General features: G+C 28.3%; 1 protein-coding gene across 1 annotated transcript in view; it reads left to right on the forward strand.

Annotated features, from left to right (window-relative positions):
- LOC113378450 (glutamate-gated chloride channel) overlaps positions 1-21,385 on the forward strand; it is a 145,011-nt gene that overhangs the window by 3,440 nt on the left and 120,186 nt on the right. Inside the window, exons 2-3 of the mRNA XM_026618984.1 lie at positions 12,084-12,173; positions 18,157-18,245. Of these exons, the coding sequence (XP_026474769.1) occupies positions 12,094-12,173; positions 18,157-18,245 (169 nt within the window). The 5' untranslated portion in view covers positions 12,084-12,093. The remainder of the gene's footprint in view (positions 1-12,083; positions 12,174-18,156; positions 18,246-21,385) is intronic.

Consider the following 21,385-nt stretch of genomic DNA (forward strand, 5'->3'; position numbering starts at 1 on the left):
AAAAAAAAATTTTCAGTCTTTTTTACCCCGAAGGCAGGGTAAAATGGAACGGCCAGGGGGCAAACAGGTTTAATGTCTTATTTTTGTTTTCAAAGGGATTTTACAAAATAATAGCTAAATTATTCAACCAATAAAAAAATATAAATTTTATGGGTACATGTTTTACAGAGATAATGCTATATATTATCTTGATCTGGTAATTCGTCAGCAATGTTTATCAGCAGAGTTCGAATGACTACTGAAAGCTATTTTTAAACTAAAATAACTTTTTATTTAATATTTTTTATTGATTACACCATTGTAAGGGTAAAGGTGCAGTTGGTCTTTTATACCCCATCTACATGTAAGCTTTTACAATGGTTATATAAAATACTGTTGAATCTAATTTAAAATTAACAATACATCTTATAATACAATTAAATAACGCATACTTGAAAATTATATTAAGGTTTCGTAAACTAGAAGTACAATGCTCACAATCAAGAAAAGTAACAACGAAAGAAAATACTTTTGTTATGGATTTTCAAACATTGCCGTTTATTTCTAGATAGCAACGTCGAGAGAATCAAGGTGATGGCTGGTTATACATCTTTTTCCCTTTACTTTCAAATGCGGTTAAGAGCAATGGGATCTGAATCAGAGGTCCCGGGTTCGATACCCACTTCGAGCAGCCTGTTGTCAGGCAGCAGTGACAACGATTTTCACTTGGAAATATAGATAGCAATATGTTTCCAAGTGAAAATAGCCCTTGCCCGGCATTGCTGCACCAATAAAAAGTCAGCCCTATTAGATTAATTCTAATATCATCAAATATGGATGGATTAACCATTGGGTTACCATCTAAAAAAAATACGAAGTAAGGAGAAGTTTCAGCCCAACAGCATATAGGACGTAAGGTTCTGATTGCTGTTAAGAAAAAATAATAAAAAAAAAACAAAAAAAATGAATAAAAAAAATAAAAACTTTCAAATATTATTGTTAAAAAAAATTCTAACTTTACTTAAACTTGAATTTCGACTTTTTTGTTCGCATTGAGACATATTCTTGAAATGTTAATTTGCAGCCTTGCAAATGGTAATTTAAAGTTAACTTTGAAAAGTTTTTAGTTTATTTATTTTATGTTTGCTTTTCAAATAATGTTTTTCTGGTGTGGTATGTATCAATTTTTTACTTGTTTAATTTATTTTAATCTATAATATATTCAAATGTAATCCTTTTAAACTTTGTAAAAAATATTTTAGATACTGTTATTAAATTTAAAAAAATGTGAATGATTTCGACACATACCGTGTTGAAACGTATAAATAAATAGATCATTATTTATTGTTCTTTTAATTCAACGATTCGCTGCAAATTTACATTTCAAGAATATATATAGAACCGAAACGTTTTTGAACTATAACATAATAAAAGAAATATGTGCAAAAAATTGCATATCACTCGAGTATTGCGATCTGCTTTCAGGCAGCACCCTATTATTATTATTATTATGTATATGCATATATATTTATAGTACATATTTCTAAATGTAGGTATGTACAGCATTCGATTATATATTCCTTTATGACGTTTATATTAATCTCAAGGTTATGTTTACGGCATTCATGCGACCTGTAATCGTTGTGAGACATCGTCATAACTCTATTATCACTTTTCTTTCGCTAGTTGTTAACATGCAATGCGTCAACTTTTCCCTCCTTGCTCACGACATTAAAGGGCCATCATTTCTAGTGAATTGCCTGACATCACACCATGTTAACCCCGCTAAGCATTTGCTGTGTTCTTGACATGCCTGAAATATTTCATTGAAAGTATTTATGAATATTATTACTGTGTACGATGCGATATTTTAGGGATGTATTCGATAGTAATAACATTAGTTAGGCTTGGATTTTACAGTTATTGTCGGTAAAATTTATATATTCTTGACCTACTTTGGTAATCGCACTGTTTATGGACTACTGTTATTTACTGATTATAATTTTATGAATTTATAATACAATGATTTTAACTTTAACAACATTTTCTTATATTTTTGGAATATTATTATTAATAGCCATATATCAAACAAACATATCTGATTATGTTTATAGTCCAGTCATTTAAGCTTAAATTAGGTAAGAATCCTGGAATTCGAGAGACCCAGCTGTAAGTCTGTAAATACTTGTATATTGACACCCTAAAAGTTGTCTCAAAACCTACATATGGTAGGGTGCAAACAACTATTAAATTTCAAGGTCAAAGGTCACAAAAATCCGCTTTTTTTGCATTTGTATTTATTATCAATATTGTAGAATACAAAATTCTCTACATATTTTATTTGAAAATTTTTTTCACACAAATTCCGAGGTGAACTTACTATAATGACTGGACTATTACTGGAACTCCCAGCTAAGTCGTGTTTTATTGCTATGTTTCAAAAATTTATTACCTGTTCTTTTTCACTCTATTGGCGGGGATAAAAAAAACAGCCAGGGCCAAAAGATCCTTCATTTTATTTTAAATTTTAAAAAAGTTATATAGAATAATAGCTACATTATTCAATCAGTGCGATCATAAGTGCGATGCAGTTCAATTATAACAAAATTAAAAATCACAATCTAAATATGTATTTTTGAACATAAATAAACAAAAAAAAATATCAACTCTTACTACTTCATAAATCTTGCTTTGGTAATTATTTCGGCTAAATTTATTATAATCAAACTCATTGTTTCTTAAAATACAATAAATACAAATAAGAGAAATACAACTTCGGTTTGAAACACATATATAGTGGGCAAATTTTTATACAAAGTGCACTGGATACAACTTGAGTTTGTTACTTGTATGTCAGATGAAAACATTATTAGAGCTGGAATTACTACTATATAATTCAATTTATCTCTTGTATAATTGCTTTTTAACTTATTTTACATTTTTCTTCACTATTTCCTTATTCTTTACACCTTGCCAGTATAATAGGCCAGTAATGGTTAGATGGTTCTTTTTATCCCAATTGCATGTAAGCTATTCTGGAAGTTATAAAATGAAACTGTCGAATCTAACTTAAAAATAACAATACAACAATTACAACCATAGAAAAACTAGTATGAATAACCATAAATGAATACATTTCTTGAAACAGACAAATAACATATAATTAAAATTTTCATTTAGGTATCGTAAACTAAATAACCATGCTCAAAAACAAAAGGCTAACTACGAATAAAAATACTTTTGTTAAGAATTTGACAATGTCGCCGCTTATCTCCTGATTGCGATGTACCCCGATTTAAGGCGATGAATGATTACTCATCATTTTTCCTCTGCTAAAAATATTATCGTTAAAAAAATCCACTCCATTAATGGTGGACCTGTTTATTTGCGGATTTTTAAAACCTGATTTATTACTACTATTGATACTAAATCTGCTAATTGCAAAATAATGTACAACAACAACAATAATAATAGTAATAAAAATAATTTGTATAATGATAAAACCAACAACAATAATATTATTTATTATAATCACAATGACCCTTCAATGATATTAAATTGTGGATCCATACATCATATGCTTTGCAAAAGCTGTTGACATCGGACATCGTAAAACTATTTATAAAATAATTGATTTAGAAGTTTTCCCATTTATTATGTCCAAGCTATTTTTAGTCACCAATAAAATTGAAATTTTTGAAAAATTAGAACCAAATACTTTCTGAAATGAGAAGTAGTTATATAAATGGCACTTTACCTTAAGGCAAGTTGCATGATAATTATTGAAAATTAAGATAAAGCTATTAAAATGAAGCTACTACTTATTTTGAAAAGAGGTATTGTTTTTATAAAAATTCGCAAATGTATTATCAAATACGTATAATAAATGGGAGAAACAGGATTGTTAAATTTATATAGTAAATGAGAAAAGTAAAATCTGTAGAGGGATATAGTTTATTTCCAGAGGTTGTAAGGTATTTAATGATATTTTATAATATATTATTTGAGAGAAATAATTTAAATCTAAAATTCCTGAAGTAAAATAATATTTTATTTGTAAAACCCACTTTTTCTCTACATGCATTAGTGGTGTTAGTCGAAATTAGCCAGCAAAGTAGTTGTTGAATAGTCCGCCATTCGATTACATTTAATGAATGATAACATAGAATAGGCAAAAGATTGAATATATCGGGAAAGTATGTAAGTATTCTTTATTAAAGAATATATCGGGAAAGTATGTAAGTAAGTCGGAAAAGTGTGTAATAATGAAAAAATAACTTAAATCAACATAAAAAATCAAATTCTTTACTGAATTATTTCCAATGGTGTTTTTTGAGGTCTGAACTGAGGGTCGTGTTTGATTAAAACTAAAGATATATTCAAAACCGATTTTAAAACAGTATGTTTATTAAGACAATTGGGAAAATACAACTGCTAAAGCTTTTATATCGTATTTTTATATTATTGGGCTACGATATTGATTAGCAAGTTGGCGAACGGAGACGCTACCGTAATCGGTAAGACGGAAAACGTTACTTGCATGGACAGAGAGCTGAGAAATGGCAAATGATTATTTTTAAATAGTGTAAATTCGTAATAACATATAAGCAAAATATGGTATGAGTTTATGTCTTGAAAACAACGAATGTAATTTTGCGAAGTAATTAGTATTTTCACTTACGTTTTTTCATTAGACATTATTCATTTATGACCTAGTGACATAGTGTATGATATACATGTATGCTTATAGTGGGGCTCTGAAAATACAATGAAATATACAAATTGATATATTATTATGCGTACAATTTGAGATTTTTTAATTTTTTCTTTTATTTGCTTTTATTGAATATTTTGATAAAAGTGAAAATATTAACAGTGTGAGTAATTGTAGTTTAAAACTTAATGTCTAGATAACTCAGAATTTGTCTATCTGTAAAATCAATTCTTTCGAAACAAATTAATATTTATAGATTTTTTCGATATAATTGCATACAGATGGCTTTGCTCAACTATGATCAAAGTTTGCGGTTTGAATTATCATTTGCACGTCATTGCAATCGGTACATGTAGTTGATGTATTAGATATACAATTCACAATTTTCAAAAATAACAAAACAACCAATATATAAAATATAAATGAAGAAATGCTAAAATAATTTTGTGTCTTGATTTTGTGGAACTTGATGTCTTCGTTTAGAGCATCTTCACAAGTTGAGGTCCTGTATATCTATTGATTCGCAGAAATTTTTAAAAAGTTTAAAAGCTTTTCTGAAAAAGAGAGCAGTACCAGAGACGAAGGAAAATATTTCACAGCTAAGAAATACTCAGTTATAGCCAAAAATTGCTGTATTTGTAAGACATGATATATAATTAGTAACAATAGATATTTATAATATGGAGGGGTCGGTACCACTGTATTGTTTGAAATAAAAATTCATATATTCAAAAATGTCATTGATATTTAATGGTCCACTTTTTTGTGAGTAAAAGTTTAAAAATGAGGATGATTTAAATTTTTAAGCATGAAATTATTGCCTACTTAATTACTATTTTTACAAACAGAATATTACGTATGATGTAATAGTAGATACTAAATTGAACCAAACTGCATTAAATAATATATTCGCAATAATAAATTTGTATTTAGGCTTCTGATTTTGTGGTCCATTAGACGCTACGTTTTTATCGTGGCCACATATAATTTTATAATAATTTTAAAGTAGTTTTGCTAATGTATATTTATAAAAATGATGATATAAAGTCTGTCAATTATTAATATCAATTATCAATTTATGTAGTTGTGATTTGATAAGTGACATGTTTTCTGATCATATCAGTAACGTATTAAACAAAGATATATATCTATACCCCCCTTTGCACGGAAGATAGGTTTCATAAAAATCCGTGTACCTCGAAAAATTCATTCTTATGGAAAAACCGTGCTAAATGAAAATTGCTACAAAAAAGCCCTTTTGTCAGTTTTTAATTTGATGAATAACTGACACATTGAAAGTTATTTAAATAAATATAAATATATTTAATATGAAACATATTTAATAAATTAAAAGAATATTTATTTCAAATATAAAATCCTAAATATTTTATTTACTTCAGAGATAAAAATTAAAATTACAAATTCATTTATGTTGATTGCAATGATAAATGAGACTTATTTTATTTTCGTTTTAATTCTTCAAATAAACTAGCCTATATACACAAACAATTTAGTTTTGATCATACAACGGGGATTTCCCATCTTATCCACATATTTCCATCATAGACATTAACTAAGAATTCGTAATTGTAACATTTTGACAGTAGATCAATAAAATTGTTATTGTAGTTATAGGCAAATTATTGTTTAGTGTTTATAATTTAGTGTCAATGCAGAATTGATGAATTTTGTTATAAAAAATGTATTTTCAAAAACAGTGTAAGATCGAAAACTGTTAAACGAGTACCTTGTAAAACGGGGAATAGCTGCATATGTATAGTTTGCAATCGATTGTATTTTTCTGCATCTTGTCATTGTTCGTTGTTTACGAAATGTCGTCTAGCCATCCGTTCATGGGGGCGCCAAGTGGCTGTGTAAAGGATAGTGAACCGGGTCCACGAGACGAAGACCAGCAGCATAGAGTACGGACGTTGATAAATTACTAGAGCAAATCCACTTTGTTGCCTTTGACGAGTTTTCTTGGCCGTTGTCGTACGTGATGGGGACATGTGTTCTTTTTGGTCAACCGAATTAAACTGGTTCTCACCGGTAGGACCGTGCATGGAATATATATGAATACATTGATATTTTTCTACACATACAAACACAAAAGCACATATACACATCGCACGGTTTCATATATATATATACTTACTTCCATTACTTCCTTCATTACTTCTATTCAATTTAATTTTTATTCTCAAATCTTTTATACACGATTGAACTATTTAATAATAATACTATTTCAAACTATTTTTAACATTATTTCAAATTATTTTTAACAGTATTTCTATATTTTGCCGGAACTCACTCCGAACATCCGGCGTGTGAATCGGGAACGCTACTCATGAGCTAATCCCGCCACAAGATATTTATGTAAGCAGACCAACTGCAATTGGTATAGAATTTGTATTAGTATAGAATTTTTTTAATTTTATTATATTGAGTGGTTATGGTACGATTACCACCTAGGTCATCTTGACATTAAGCAATAGGGGAGACTGAATACGGTTGTGCCAGGGTATGGTAGTGACAGTCGCCATTAGAGCTAAACTATACTGATTCATAACGATGGTTTGTTTTTAAAAGTGTGCGTTCGTTATGGTTGTGACATGTGGTTGAGGGTCTTGTCCTTTCCGGGTGAAGATTAAATATATAAAGAAAAATCTATCTTAACTAACACAATATACTAAAGAGAAATGGAACGAAAAATTCAATACAAAAAAAAAAAATTCACAAAGATTTCTTGCTAGCTTTGTTTAGAAAGTCACGTTTTGTTATATATTGTTATATTATATTTTTAAGCTCTGTTTAAATGATCATGGTATGTTGTTTACATATTTCTAATAATGAAAGTCATTATGAACCATTTTCATGTTTATATCTATTGTTTTTTTTTTACTTAGTTTTATGCGTGTCACAACCGTCCTTGGGTATGGACGCTTGTGACACTCGCCGTTTTCTAATATGATTTGATTTTATGACTAAATCCATCGTATTTAAGGTTTTTCAGTTTTTCCATGTAGACTAATGTTCAAGTCACCATTTATTTTACTTTTCTCCCGGCTAACTGGTAAATTAATAAAATTATGGCTGATCAAAAAAAAGTGGCACAACCGTACTCTGACTCTTCTACTGATATCAGATTTAAACTTAAAATTATAGATTTAGAGCAATAGTGATGAACTATATTGTCACATCACTATTAAAAATATATTTAAAATCTCAACTGGTTATAACTCAAAATATAATGGTTAACCCAGTGGGGGTTGCCTTCTCGAATGGCCTAAGACAAATTACTGCAAATAGTGTTAATTCTAGAAAGCTGGGAGCAATTGTGTCCTTAATTTTGACTGTAGGCCTAAAAATGTTATTTAGTGTTACAGATTTAATTTGATATGTTCTATATGGTTAATATAATATTATTATATGGTTACTTTGTTATATGCATTTATAGTAAATCTATTCATGAAATCTGAATGTGGAATTAGATTTTAAACTAACCCAAAAATGATTGTACTATTAACACTAACAGTCAGTTATTCTAAATTGTATAAAAAAACTAGGCATACTTTTTTATATTTGTATCTCCCAGGGTTAAATTTATTGATATAACACTTGATCTGGGCAAATATTGGTCTCGTATTTCTCGAAGCTTTTAAACTTCTTGAGAGCAAACAAATAAAAATAAATGAAGCCAAATGGAAAAGTTTCATCAAATATTTCGCGTGGAGTGCGGAAAAAGCGCACTAGCAATTCAATTTTCTTCTCAGATAGTTAAAGAGGTTCTGAAGCCGCGAGCAATCCTTGCTCTGCAGGTTCTGTATTAAAGTTTTACGTCATTCAAAAATCTACTACTTCTATAACACCTTAATGTAAGAAAAACACATAGTTAACTTCACGTAAGGTAAGTTATTGCAATCGCAAAAAAAATGAAAATGAAATTTTTTATATATTTACGTCTTTTGAACATTTTGGCTTACCTTAGAAAACATGGATGTATGTGTGTGTATGTAATATATATAAACAATATTTGGTCGTTGTTAATGAGAGACGTGGTGATTAGTTTTTGGTAAAGGCAGGCCCAGCCGTTTAGAAGATATGAAGCAAAAAGTAACAATAATTGCAATTCTGAGAAGAACGGAGCGTTCGATTTAAATTATTTAAAAAACTTATAACTTGTATTGATATAATGAAGAATTCATTGAATTTTTAGAAAGACAGGTCTAGCGGTTTTGAAGATTTATTGCAAAACCATTAAAAATGTTATTTGTCAGTTAAAAAATATTTGAGATCAAATTATCTGATATTCATAATTATATATATTGCATCTTATTTCACATAATGCAATAAAAGATTTAAAACTGTAACTGTAATTATCAGATATTTTATAGACATTTTGATAATTAGTACAAATTTTGTTTACTTTTTTATGGGTTCCGTACTAATGTTTATCCCTTAGACTGCTCTAAAATAGCATAGCAGCGTGAAAAAGAAATTTAAAATTTGCAAAAATTTTTAAAGCATTTAAACATTTTAAATTACGGTACGGGAAGTTTCAGGTATTTGCATTAAGACACGCTGCTTTGCAACACTAGTTTAGTTTTATCAAATATAAAGGTTATTTTTTCTTATAAATTACATTACTAGGGGCCGTTCAAGTATTACGTAAGCATTATAGGGGGGCGGAGGGGTTGTTGATTTGCTTATTTTGACATGGAGGGCAGGGGAGTCTGGATGATGATTACGTCATAGGTAGTATTTTTATTTTTTTACATTATTTGCAAAATGTTTACGTAAGCATGGGGGTAGGGGGTAAGAGCTTTGCTTACTTTTGCTGACAAGGGGGATGGGGGGGGGTAAATAATTGTAATAAAACTGCTTACGTAATACTTGAACAATCCCCTATAAAAAATTATTTGATTTTTAATAAATATGCGTAACTTGAATACAATTTAGAATAAGTTTTAACTTTTACGTGTTATATTGAAATACGTTTTATTTCTAAAAGTCTATTATCGTATAGTATTTTTGTGTGCTGTTTATTCATATGAGTGCCCCGCCACAGGGGTTTCCCAATGAACCGAATCTACTTCCCTTTGTGCTTGGATTCTGTATTGCTGCCAATACCGCTCCACAATACATCACCGATGCATAGTGGGACCAAATAATATTTCACTGGAACGTGTACATGGATTGATCAGTCGGTGGCATTGCTAGAACTCTATCAAATGACATAGGAAATGGAACGAATATTTCTGTGTTAAAGTTGTGACATGTGAAATTTGTATGAACTAAAACGTTTTTAAATTGCGTTTTCCAATTTTCTTCTGTTTTACCTGGAAAATTGTAGTGTGCTCCCGCTGGCAGTTTTACGTCTGCGATATACAACCATATTGCAGAAATACGTGTATACAACTAACAATGTGTGTGTTCGAGAGCGTTTATTAGAGTAGTTAATTTTTATATTGAGATGTGTAAGCGCTTTTAAGGCGATACATCTAATAAAAGGCAACGATTTATAAATTAATTGTTAATTTTCCAAAAATTTCGACGTTGTAAAGTCGATAGACAAGATAACAAATTGAGAAGTCCTGACAAGAGTGGACAAAGAAAGAAGTTTACTGAGCACAATCATTAACAAGAAATGAAAACTAGATCTGACCCATTCTGTAATTTTACACGATGTCGTGGAAGGTCAAATAAAAAGACTAAAGGGACAGAAAAGAAAAGAATGCAGATGATTGATCACTTACGTAAGAAGAGAAGGAAGTACAGGGAACTGAAATTCGAAGCACAGGATCAAGAAACATGGAAGCATAAGTTTGTAGAGAAAAATGCAGAAAAGTGTATGAAAAAGTGTTTAATGGTAATGGGAATGGTAAATAAGGAAGGGAAAGAGAATCATTGATTTGTGGTGGCTCTCACATCATGGACCTGCTTTCGGGCAAACTACCATTTATGATCATTATATATGAATCATATAATATGATTATATACATTAGTTCGAATTACCTATTAAAAGCTATTTTAAATTTTTAGTTTGAACACGTAATCGAGGCTGTTTGACAAAAATCAATTGTTCTTTCACAAACCTAATTCTGATCGTAATGTTTCTCAAAAATATTTAGTTCTCAAATTTACATCTTTTGTCTTGTTTTAAAAGTGATGACATATATCAGACTTGATCAAACACAAATTGTTAATCCTTCTTTCTTCTCGAATGCATCAAATTGATGGTTTGATAGTTTTATTTTATGGGTTACTTATGTTGTGATATATTAGCTCACTCTACTTTTATATTGGTTAATTAAAATTCAGGAAATGTTCTTAATATATTCTTAATATTCTATTCTTTTGTTGTCACTAGTAATATTTGCATATATATTACATTATAGCAATATTTGCTAAAATAATATATTACATTATAGCATTGATTCTAGGTATCGTTCATAGATTTAGCATACAAAACTAATTCTCCATTTCACTTGGTAGGGTAAATTCTGAGTGTAGTCTTGTTCTGATGGAATCAAACGTGATATTCAGTTCTGTCTATATTGTAGTCTTTGTTGAAGTTGGGTTCGTGCTTCCTTACGTAAAAGGATTCAAGTCCCTATAGTCCTTTAAATTTTTATTTATCCATCGTATATACATGGGTTAGTCTATTTGGGTTTATAAGATTGAATTTAGCATCTGAGATTTCGGGTGTGCGAATAGTCTTTTAGGGATCTCGAAGCAATTAGGTTCTAGATCTAAACATTTGTATAACAAACCTATAATAAATAAATTAAAGAGTTTTAGAAATACATTGTTAAATATCTAATAATCCTCATTACAACATGCTGTGAAAACTTCTGGTAACAAAGTTTGAAAATATAATTAATATAAATAAATTAAATATTGATTTTTCTTTAAATATTTATATGCAATATTCATAATTTTTATACGCAGTTAGATATTGAACCAACATACGGCGATTTTCAAAATTATCAGTAAAACAGTATTTAAATACAGTACACTGAATAAAATAAAATTATACGAACTATTTCAATCTTAATTTTGATAAGATATTATTTTTCTGCATTTTTTAGATTTTCTGTTATATATTACTGTTTAACTAGTTATTTTTTTAAATATATTTGTTTTCGGAAAATATTATACATTAAATTGGTAATATTTTCATTTTTTCAAATATCTGACGTTTATCTAGTATTTATATATTTGTTCGTAGAATGTGTAGTTAGATTTGAAGCATAGTAATGCTGTAAATAATTAATTTTCCAGAAAAGTTTCACTAGATTCGGAATAAAATAATAATGAATGGTTATTTATTATTTATTTTTCAATAATAAACTCTATATTATGAAAAACAAATTATGTTTATTTTCAGATGTCCTAATATGGGTGGTTCTAGTGCATGGGAGTGCGTAGTTTTGCTCTCAGTCCTCGTCTGTCGAGTTTCTGGACTTGCCTCGGATATGTGAGTACTGTAATGTTTGATTATAAAATATTAATGAAAATATATTTAGTGCTATTTTCAACCAAAAAGTTAAGCGAATGTTTTTTTTTGGGACGACAATTTTTAGTTACGGTAATACGGGGCAGTGATGGCGTGGGGGGCCTTGTAGAGCTTTAAAATAACAAATGCTATTTTAGGCTACAATATAAAAAACGATTATATGTAAAACTTTGTTATCTATGATATTTCTTATAACTTTGTTATCTATGATATTACTTTATTTTCTATCTATATATTTTTTCGCTTTTGAGTTTTGTATAAAATTCCATTCAATTCTTCATAATCAATTTGAAAAAAATAGCACTTGTTCCTTTGTTTTCATAATTTTTGTTAATTTACCTATCAATTTTCGAAAAATTGAGACAATCCGGGACAAAAGATCTAAATCCGGGACAAATATTACTTTTTGAAAAACCCGGGACACAAGGCGGAAATCCGGGCTGTTTTAGCCAAACCGGGATCAATGGTCACCTTAGCAAAAACTAATCAGCAATATTCCCAACCATTATCTTCCGAACAGTTTATGAATTTTCAAAATAGACTAAGGATAAGCTTAAACGTAGACGAAAAGTTTCACATTTTTTTTGCTAATTACTAAGGTTCAGCCGATTGTTCAGCAAAATTGATAAACACTAGTCCTCATTGAAATACATCGATATTGGCTATAAATTTTTGAATTTGAAATTAATATTAAATTTTTGAAATCGGTTCAGTTGTTTTAGAGAAAACATCGACGAAAGGTCAAATATCGGCTCACATATACACACACAGTCACACATACATTTTCCAAATTTGGTCTGATTCGATTCAGAATGACTTGAAACTTTGAGAAAACATAAAATTTGTAAATTGGATTTTATCTAGAAAACATAAACTTCTCTCTCGAAAAGTTAATAATTAAATGTATAGATGATTTATTAAATTTGTTACTGCTACACGTAAGAACATTTCCATAATTCCAGTTTCAATAAATTTTGATTTGATCAATTGAGCTATTAGATTAGATTTAAAACATCATTTTATTAGACTAATAACAAATATGCCGAATTTTGTCATTTTATCTATTGATCAAATTATTGGATGCTTGGACGTTTAACTCTATTTCGTTTTGTATTTCAAACAAATAATATAATTCACATGAAATTTTAAATGAGACTGCAATATTACCGTGTATAAGAGTCAATTTTTTCCCCATAATGAAGTCTTTATAGATTTTAATATTTACAATGCTAATTTAAAAAATTATAAAAAGGAATATAATATAACTATTTAGAACTCAGTGTCAAATTACATGAACGCATAAATATATAAATTATTTTATTAAACTAGGTCAAAATTTACACATACAACAAAAATAGGTAATCACTCACTTCCAGTAATAAACATAATTATAAAATAACATGCATCTCTGTAATTAGCACGCTCATATCAAATTTGCTCATATCAAATGCAATTAACGCATTAAACCATCCACACAAATATAAATATTTAATTGCATAATTTCCAAGGTTGTACTCATTATTAATTATAATAGAAAATTAAACATTAGTATAAGCACCAAAGTACGCCGCGAGTCTTGGTTATACACTATGCATAATCGCCAGAATAGGTTCGTAGGATATTAAGGACTTGCTACGAAGCAGTTTGAGTCATAAACCATATTTACTGTATCAACTATGAATGCTGTATGAGGTATGACTGAATGATAAATGATTTTAGTAATAACTTCTAATGCTTACATCTGAAATTATAAATTTAAACATGTAGCGTAAAACTACGGTCGAACCCCCCCTATTTATAAACAAATATTAATTTCAATTAGTGTACGCATGAAAATATTTTTTTGTAAATCTTAGCTTTTTATTTTTTTTTAATATTAGTCTTGGCATTTTTGAAAAATTTTGAGAAACTGCTGAAGTTTCTAAATTGTTCATTTTAATTGAAAATATACTATCAATTCACAGAATTAATCAATAATAATTTATTATTAAAATTTTGAACTTAAGAAATGTTGTAATGTAGGGTGGTACACAAAAGTCCTATTTGACTTTGAGTAGTTATATTGTGTAAACCAAAGTAATTATATTGCAACAAATTTAACTGATACCAAACAAACAACTATCTGACTATGTTCAGTAAAACTCCCGGCTAATTCATAATTCATCACTGTAGAAATTTCAAACATTTGTCTCCTGTTTTTTTACGCCATAGGCAGAGTAAAATGAGACGACCAATTTTTAATTTTAAGAGGAGTTTACGAAATAATAACTACATTATTCAACCAAAGCAAAATGTAAATTTCGTGGATACTTTTTTTACAGAGGTAACAGTGTATATAACCTTGATCAGGTATTCCGTCAGAAATAATCATCAGCATAGTTTGAATAATTATTTATTCACAACATATTTCTTGTAAAATTGCTTTTTTAACTTAATTTATTTTTTATTCAATATTTTTTATTTTTTACACCTTTGCCAGGGTAGTTGTTCACTCACATGCGAGCTTTTATGTAGATTATTTAAAAAAAAATTGTTCAATCTAACTTGAAAATACTAATACATTTTATAAAAAAAATTAAAAATGTATACCTAAAAGTTATATTAAGGCCTTGTAAACTAAACAACAATGCTCACAATCAAATAAGTAACAACGAAAAAATACTTTTGTTATGGATTTTCAAACAGTGCTAGTCTTCCGAAAGCGACGTCGTAAGATGGCTGTCCATACACTTTTTATCCTCTATTTTCAAATATTGTTGTTAAAAATTCTCAACTTTACTTTACAACAAGATGTTGACGGTAGACATTTTTACCCGCGCACCTTTAAACTCCGCTCTACCTTATGCTTTTTCCGGTATCAGGGGATTCATAATTTTACAGCAAACATTTCTAATCGAATATTTGATTTTTTGTTGCTGTTCAAATTATAATTTGGGTTCATCATTTTTATCACTTTTATTTGCCGATATTGATTTTCATTCTCATCGTCTGCCACTTTAGGGATTATATTTCAACTCTTCATATTTCGAAATTCGGTTTCGGTTTTCAACATCACTGTATTATCTGTGCACTTTATCAGGAACTTAGCCCCCTTTTATTTATTATATTCAATATTTGGTCCGCATATGAAATAAAATACAAATATTCAAGTTATCAGTTTTGTGGCTAATCTTCATGTCAGTATCATCTTCGGAATGTGTACGTCGTTAAACGATCGGGATACTAAACTTTTTATAAGAAAAGTTTCGGATCTTATCAATATTGTAGAACGGATTAGAAACTTTTCCTCGAGCTGAACAACCACAAAGTTAAACTTACTTTCATGGTTTTGCATGCATAAAATATATAGGCAATAAATCGTTTGAAACGCCAGTTGTAAAATATAAGTGATGTGGCTGATTGAAATAATTCAAGCAATCAAGCAAAAGAATTATTTCAATGACTTATAATAGCTAACAATTTGAACAAATTTTACCATTAATAAAAGTTGTGAGTCTTTACAAAAATTTTGTGTAAAATCCTGATTTTTTTAAGCATCTAATTATAAGATGCATACTCTATATTTTCAAGAAAACCATATTATCGTCAATTTGCTACGGACTATTATCTTTGTTATAATAATTAATCAACTTTAGAATGATTTTATATAAAATGCATTAATCATTTTACAGAAAATTGTACTTCATTAAGGATTGAAGCGCTTCTCGACTTTTTACTTCAAGTTTTTTTTTTAATTTTATTTCTTTCCTGACACGGTATATCAAGTAGGGGAGCAAGGGGCTGTACAAGGGGTTCGTATGTAACGGGGGTAACTAGTAACAGGCGTTTTAAACAGGATCTTGAAACACACTAAAATATTTTTTGTTTCCATTGGACATGTAAACCGTTCTGCACAATATTGTCATAGCTACTGTCCCGAAGGCTGACGCAATAAACAGAACTGTACAGGTCCGTCATTTTGGAGAGGTGCTATAAAATTGTATACTTATAAAATTTTGATTTGCATTATTATTATCAATTGTTTTAAATTCAGCAAGTATGTGCAACAGTTTTTGTGATTGCTAAATTGTTCAAATAGTTATCTTGACAAATGTGAAAAAATCAAACCTGAGGTTAGTTAAAACAAAACCTTTAGCATAGTTGTACCATACAAGAATTATATATATATTCGAGTGAAAAAATGAGTGAAATTTATAGTTTGTAAGATCTAAGATGTAGGCAAATGTACATTTTGTTACAGGAGACACTGTATCTTTTATTTGTTGTAATTCTAGTTTACGTTGATTTATGATAAAAGTTTATGATTTAGGAGACATTATATATTTTATTTGTATTAATTATAGTCTGCGTTGATTTGTGAAGAATTACTTAAAAACAAGTCATTTTTAACTTCCCGTAGGGCAAGTTATAGTAATCGCAAAAAAATCGAAAATGAAAATTTTTATATATCTTTACGTTTCAGAGGTTTCTGAACATTTTGGCATACCTTAGAAAAAATGGATGTATGTGTGTGTGTGTGTGTGTGTGTGTATGTGTGTATGTGTGTGTGTATGTGTGTGTGTATGTATGTACGTGTGTGTATGTATGTGCGGATACAAATTTTCGTCGACGATTTCGGGAACACCGATCAACCGATCTGAATAATTCAAAAAACATTCGATCCGTATTGATAAGGAGACGTGCTGATTAGTTTTTGGCGAAGGCAGGTCTAGCCGTTCCGAAGATACGGGGCAAAAAGTGCCGAAAACGGTAACTCAGTTTTTAAGAGAACGGAGCGTCCGATTTGAAAAATTCAAAAAATATTTTACTTGTATTGTTAAGATGTAGATTTGATCAAATTTTCATGAAGGCAGGTCTAGCGGTTTCGGAGATCTAATGAAAAAAGTAAAAAAAAATGCCATTCGGCGGTTAAAAATGATCATTAGACATATGCACATCAAATTATCAGATATTTTATAGAGATTTTAACAAAAATTTATAATTTTTTTTACATTTCTATGGGTTCGACGGCGGCAATTTTTTTACAATGCTTATGCGTTAGACGGCGGCGCGGCACTTGCGAGCTTTGACATTTCGTCTCTATGCAGTTCAAGCAGTGCGATTGCTTTGAAAAAAAGTTCAGAATTTCCAAACTATGTCAAAATGAAGAAAACATTTTTTTTCAAAAAATTTTATTGTTTTAAAAAAAAAAAAAATTTTCTCAAAAAAAAATTTTTTTTTTCAAATAAAAATTTTTTTTTTTAAAAAAAGTAATTTTTTGTCAAATTTATAGTTTCTCAAAAATCTATTTTTTTCGAAGTAAATTTTTTTCAAAAATGTTATTCGTTTTTGAAAAAATAATAATTTTTGGTACGGGAAGTTCCAGCAATTTGCCTTAAGGCACGATGCCCTAATTGCCTTAAGACAGAATTCCACTTACAGCTAGTTTTTAAATATAAAAATAAATTTTTCGAGGCATTATTGTCGTTACTACTTGCTTTGATAGATGTTACAAATATCCCCAAACACGAGGAAACTATCAAATCTGGTATGTACTGTAAATCAGATACAATTTTATGAATTTACAACATATTATTGCGCAAATTGGGTAGAGGTATAATTGGAATATCTGAATAATACATATGTTCAATTAGCTATTACTTAATATCTTTTATAGCAATAATTTTTGGATTATCTTAAACATTAAACAATTTGCATTTATTTATTAATTTTCATAGAAAAAGTATTATTTACTTTACTTACTTTTATACTTTTCAAAGAATTATTAGGAGTGGCTTCATAGAAGTATAATATAAATTTGAACGATAAACAATAAAGTAAAAAATGTCAAACTTCAGAATTTCAAGGATACAAATAAAAATATACCACATTACTAGTGTTATAAAAATAAGGTAACTATTTATTAGTAATTGTAACTATATTTGAGCATTACTTTTACTTTCAGATTTGAAGAAGGCAAATCAGACAAAGAGATTCTTGACAACTTGTTGAAGAATTCAAGATATGACAAGAGGCTTCTCCCGCCAGTTCAAGGTTAGTAGAAAAATTTACCAAAGTTCTAATATATTTTGTTAGGACATAATAGCACCACATTTCTCCAAAAACACATTATTACCCTTATGAAAATCATCGTTTATTTCAAAAGTTTTCATAAATTTCTTTTGAAAAATATCTTCAATCTAAAAACAATTACTGAAAATAAAATAATAGTGTTTTTACTTTAGCCACTAAAATGTTCGTTGAATGGTTGAATAAAATTGTAAGATTAGAGCTATCACATGTATCATAGTTACATTTTGGTACCTTTTTTTATCGAGATCACATATTTCAAAATTAAATAAATGTAATTTAATAAATCAATTGTAATCAAGGCTAATCTTAATATTTATTTCACAATGTCAATATAAAATAATTATTGAAAAAAATATAATATAATTATTTATAAACTGATCAAGCATGGAAACTATCTAAACTCTCAGAAAAATTATATGCAGACCCTTATCAATTCACACTGAAATTTATACTTTTTTTGTCAATCAAAACTTTATTAAAGTTTTATATTACAAAATAAATTTATACATGACCAGAAATACAAGATTATTTAATTGTACATTTTTAAAATAGTCTCGTATTTAGCATATTTTGAATTACACAACAAGTTGTTTAGGAAAAACCTATTTATTTAAGTGTATAATATTATTATACAAGAAGGTCTATATTATTTTATAAAAATTTGGAATTTGTTTAAAGAAAATGATCACGTTATGAAAATGATCTTATGAAATGTAAATAAAAATTTTTTACTAACATTTTACCAATCTATTAAATAAGAGTACTGCCAGTGGGAGAAGTCTGATTATGCTAGTTTTTTTTGATCTGCAATAATTTTGTTAATTTACCAGTTAGCTGAAAGAAAAGTTAATGAAATGGTGATTTGAACATTTGCCTACATTGAAATACTAAAATACTGTTCTTAACTGGTGGATTAGTCATAAATTCAAAGCTTACAAGAAATGGACGAGTGTCACAACCGTTCTTGGGGCATAAAAATAGGTTAAATAAAAAACAATTATGAATATAATACAACAAGATATAACAAAACATAATTTTTTGTAAAACCTTTTTTTCTCATGTTAAATTTTTCTTTACCTTTCTCTTCGGCTTCTTCGGTCTTAGTTATGTTAATTTTTTTTATCTATTTAATCTTCACCCGAAAAGGCCAAGAAATACATGTCACAACAGTACCTACAAAATTTGTTACAACCGTACCCACAAAATTTGTCACAACCGTACCCAACGCACAGTTTAGGAGACAAATCATCTTTTTGATCTAGCTAAATTATCTATGCAAAAACTAATTGTTGGCTATTAACTACTAATGTTCAACTTACAGAAAAATAACAAACAAAGTGATCTAACTGTATAGAAGTAATGATTATTATTAAAAGAATTCGAATAAAAAAACTTGCTTTTGGCTCTTTAAAAGCAATGCGGTCTACAGATGCGGAAACTTGTTCAAACAAACATACTACATATTAAAATTTATCACAAGTAATTGGATTCTTGCAGTCTTTTTGAAACAGTATATCGGTATTTAAAATGATCCGTTTTTATTTTTTCATATTAAATAATGCTGCATCGTAATATATTGTGGATTTATATTATATTGAGGATATTTGTATGTTGTATATAATTACATAATATATGATAAAAAGTTATTTCTGGCTAAATCTATGACTTTTAAAATGAAACAAAACCCGATCCTATAATATACACGAGACGGCGCGGCGCCGGCGCGACGTCTGGTTACGACGATAAATTAACATTTTATGGTCTCATGAAAAGCTCTCATAGGCAATTATTGGTCTCTATTTATTCAGATATACTGATAGAAATTAACCAGTTTTATTTGTTTTATTTTTATTATATGTGTTCCGAATACTTAATGTATACCATTAATGATTTTTTAGCTATCGACAAAAATTAATAATTTTATTGTAGTTCGTATTGCAGGAATTTCAAATAAAACATATTTAAACCTGTTTTGATAGTATTTTTTACTGATTTTAATAACTATATTTTAATTAACTTTTAATTAAATTTTAATATATATTAAAACTGATTTTTTATATACAAAAAAAATTTATTTGCATATAAAAACGTACTGTAATAAATATACACAATAATACTTTATTTCAATGACGTGAAGGTTTATAGTGATTTTTTATAACTTTATTTTAAATTTAATTTACAGTTTAATTTATCGTTTTGAAAATGATTGATTCTAGACATTGTAATTTATTTTTTCATATGCATTATAAAATTATTTGCATATGAAAACTGATGCGTATTTTTATAAATATATACGAATCTGCATTATTTCTAAAAATTAATATTGATGCAAAAGTTTATAGGAGTTTTTAATATAGTTTTATATTTTAGTAACAATTTAATTTATTGTTGTGAATACGAGTGATTTTATACATTTCAATTTATTTTTTTATATACATTATAAAAATTATTTGCATATGGAAACTGATGTCATATAAATATATATAGAACTTTATTATTTCAATTAACCAATTATTTTATATTTTGTTTGATTACAATTAAATTTATCTTTGGAACTACGAATGATTGTAGGGATATAATTTACTTAATTTGTTATGTTATTGGCAATCTTTTTTAGTTTCAAGCTTGTTTATGAATTGTGTTTAATATAGTTCTCTTTTCCCAACTTAGTCTTAATCTTCGCCATTCTTTCCCACTAATTTTCAAATAACTCAGCAAATAGTTTGATGTTTGTATGTATTTCAACAACTCTCCAACTGTATTTGTGCTTTTAATCTATGCCATAATAATTAAACGATGATCTAGACTTAACATTTTACTCAGAATAGGGCGGGGCACAAAGGACCAATTAGACTTTGAGCAGTTATATTGTGAAAACCAAAACAAATTACATCACAATAAATACCATATATCTGACTATGTTAAGTAAAACTAATATTCAAAATTGGTACTACATCTTATTAAACAATTAAATAACATACACTTAAACATATTTTAAGGGGCTTTTAAACTAAACAACAGTGCAAGCAAATAGAAACTAACAACAAAAGAAAATATTTTTGTTATAGATTTCCAAACATGGTTGTTTATCCTCTTATGGT

The sequence above is a fragment of the Ctenocephalides felis genome, unplaced genomic scaffold (assembly GCF_003426905.1).
Source record: "Ctenocephalides felis isolate EL2017-DRISC unplaced genomic scaffold, ASM342690v1 CF-g0.4_SCAFFOLD_01886, whole genome shotgun sequence".
Classification (NCBI taxonomy): Eukaryota; Metazoa; Arthropoda; class Insecta; order Siphonaptera; family Pulicidae; genus Ctenocephalides; species Ctenocephalides felis.